General features: G+C 32.7%; 1 protein-coding gene across 1 annotated transcript; it reads right to left on the bottom strand.

Moving 5' to 3' along the window:
- Nucleotides 1–332: 332 nt before the first annotated feature.
- LOC129286108 (putative F-box protein At3g58820) lies at nt 333–1,621 on the bottom strand. The gene is made up of 3 exons (XM_054922132.1): nt 1,291–1,621; nt 716–1,131; nt 333–506 (listed from the first exon to the last, which is right to left on the bottom strand). The coding sequence occupies exons 1-3, from the start codon at nt 1,619–1,621 to the stop codon at nt 333–335; spliced, it is 921 nt and encodes a 306-aa protein (XP_054778107.1).

The following is a 1,621-nucleotide window of genomic DNA, read 5'->3' as shown; positions in this document are numbered from 1 at the left end:
GCTCAAAATATTGTCTATCTTTAATTTTTGACAGAATATTGGCTTCTTTGTGGATGATTTATTTCAGTGAAAGAAAGAAAAGAATGTGAAAAAAAACTCTACCTTGTAAATCATGAACATTTCTATATTTGACATACCAAAACATAACATCTACATAAAATGTCAGAAAGTCAAATTTAAAACCCAAAATTTAAAATAGAATTGTATTTTGTTCATAAAAAAAGAAACACGAAATGAAGCATAGATATCATATTAATTAATTAGCCCAGAGCTCTAAGCATAATTCTCATTTTGGTTTAAGATTACTGAAATAACACAAGGCAAATTGGCAATTATAATGTTACACCTAACATGTCAAGGCGCTCAATTTGAGGACTTCTTTGTATAAGCTTGTGCCAAACTTCATACTTCTTTAGGTCAAATGAATATACTGCATTTAACTCTATATGTTTAAGATTCGTGAAATATGGCATATTATCTTGAAATTCCCGATTCTCGGCTAGAAGCTGAAACAAAAGGCAAATTGAAATTATAAAACTTGGAAAAAAAGAATATTAGATTGAATCCTCATGCAAAACAGTAATAAATAAATAATCTCAATTGAAAAAGGAGCGTGTGACAGAAGTGAGAACAAAGACAAGGCTGAATCTAACAAGCATGTTTTGAAACATTTTCAAGTTACAATTTTTTAAATAAGAGAAGTAATTAATCTTACCGTGATAGTTGTATCCCCAAATATCAACTTATTTAGAGCATGAGAAACCCTTCTTAGAAGCTTCATTATGCGGTTGGCAATGAAGTTTTGATCCCAATACCATTTGATAAGGAAGTCATGATCTTCATCCCAATTGGGAGTAATGTTTTGAGGCCAGACCTCAACATTAATGGTTACCTCTTCTAACAATGCAGGATTTAGGATGCAGTAATCAAAGTAAAATTGGCCACTATAAGTGAATTTTTTGAGATCATCCCCATGAATTACAAATTGATCAGACCTATTCGAAACATTTGGAAGTGGACAATTTGCTTCATCTATAATCAACTTCTTAAGCTTGGAAGATGATATAGTTACTGTCTTGATATTTTTCCACAAGCAATCTTCTAGATGCAGATGCTCAAGAACATGACATGCTGAAAAAAGATTCTAAGTTGAATGCTCATTAAAGAAGATGACTTGATAGAGCTTCAACATCTTTAGGTTTGATGAGATATATGCAGAAGAGAGTATTGAATTTGTAAGACTCTTATAGCTTAATTCAACATATAAATGAGTCAACATTGAGGGTTCACACCCTTCTGCAAAAATCAATGCTTCAACAGGACATGAATCATCCATGTGCCCTACAAGCTTAAATTGGATGCTTCTAGGAGGTACTTGGATTGAAAGACCTTGTTCTACAAAATTGATCAATTCATGCTTGGTTTCAGAATCTTGCGTGAAATAAAGTGCAGGAATTGACGTCCATAAGTATCGCCATCTCTTAGATAATATGCTGGTTTGAATGGCGGTTTTTGGTGAAACAAAGCAAAGAATATGCAAAAGAATCTCATCATTAAAGTCACTCAAGCTTCTTTTTTGGCTAGAGAAGTCAATCAAGCTTCTACCGCTACCATAATCCAT

This window comes from Prosopis cineraria, unplaced genomic scaffold (assembly GCF_029017545.1).
Source record: "Prosopis cineraria cultivar Desert tree isolate PC_DT_omini unplaced genomic scaffold, ASM2901754v1 PC11, whole genome shotgun sequence".
Lineage (NCBI taxonomy): Eukaryota > Viridiplantae > Streptophyta > Magnoliopsida > Fabales > Fabaceae > Prosopis > Prosopis cineraria.
This window is presented reverse-complemented; position numbering and strand designations above follow the sequence as displayed.

Excerpts from the sequence above, each read along its gene's own strand:
- LOC129286108 (XM_054922132.1), bottom strand. The coding sequence starts at position 1,621 with ATGGATTATGGTAGCGGTAGAAGCTTGATTGACTTCTCTAGCCAAAAA. Across the intron at positions 1,132-1,290 it reads ATTGATTTTTGCAGAAGGGT|CATGTCATGTTCTTGAGCAT; the intron begins GTGAACCCTCAA and ends ATCTTTTTTCAG. Across the intron at positions 507-715 it reads TTGGGGATACAACTATCACG|CTTCTAGCCGAGAATCGGGA; the intron begins GTAAGATTAATT and ends CTTTTGTTTCAG.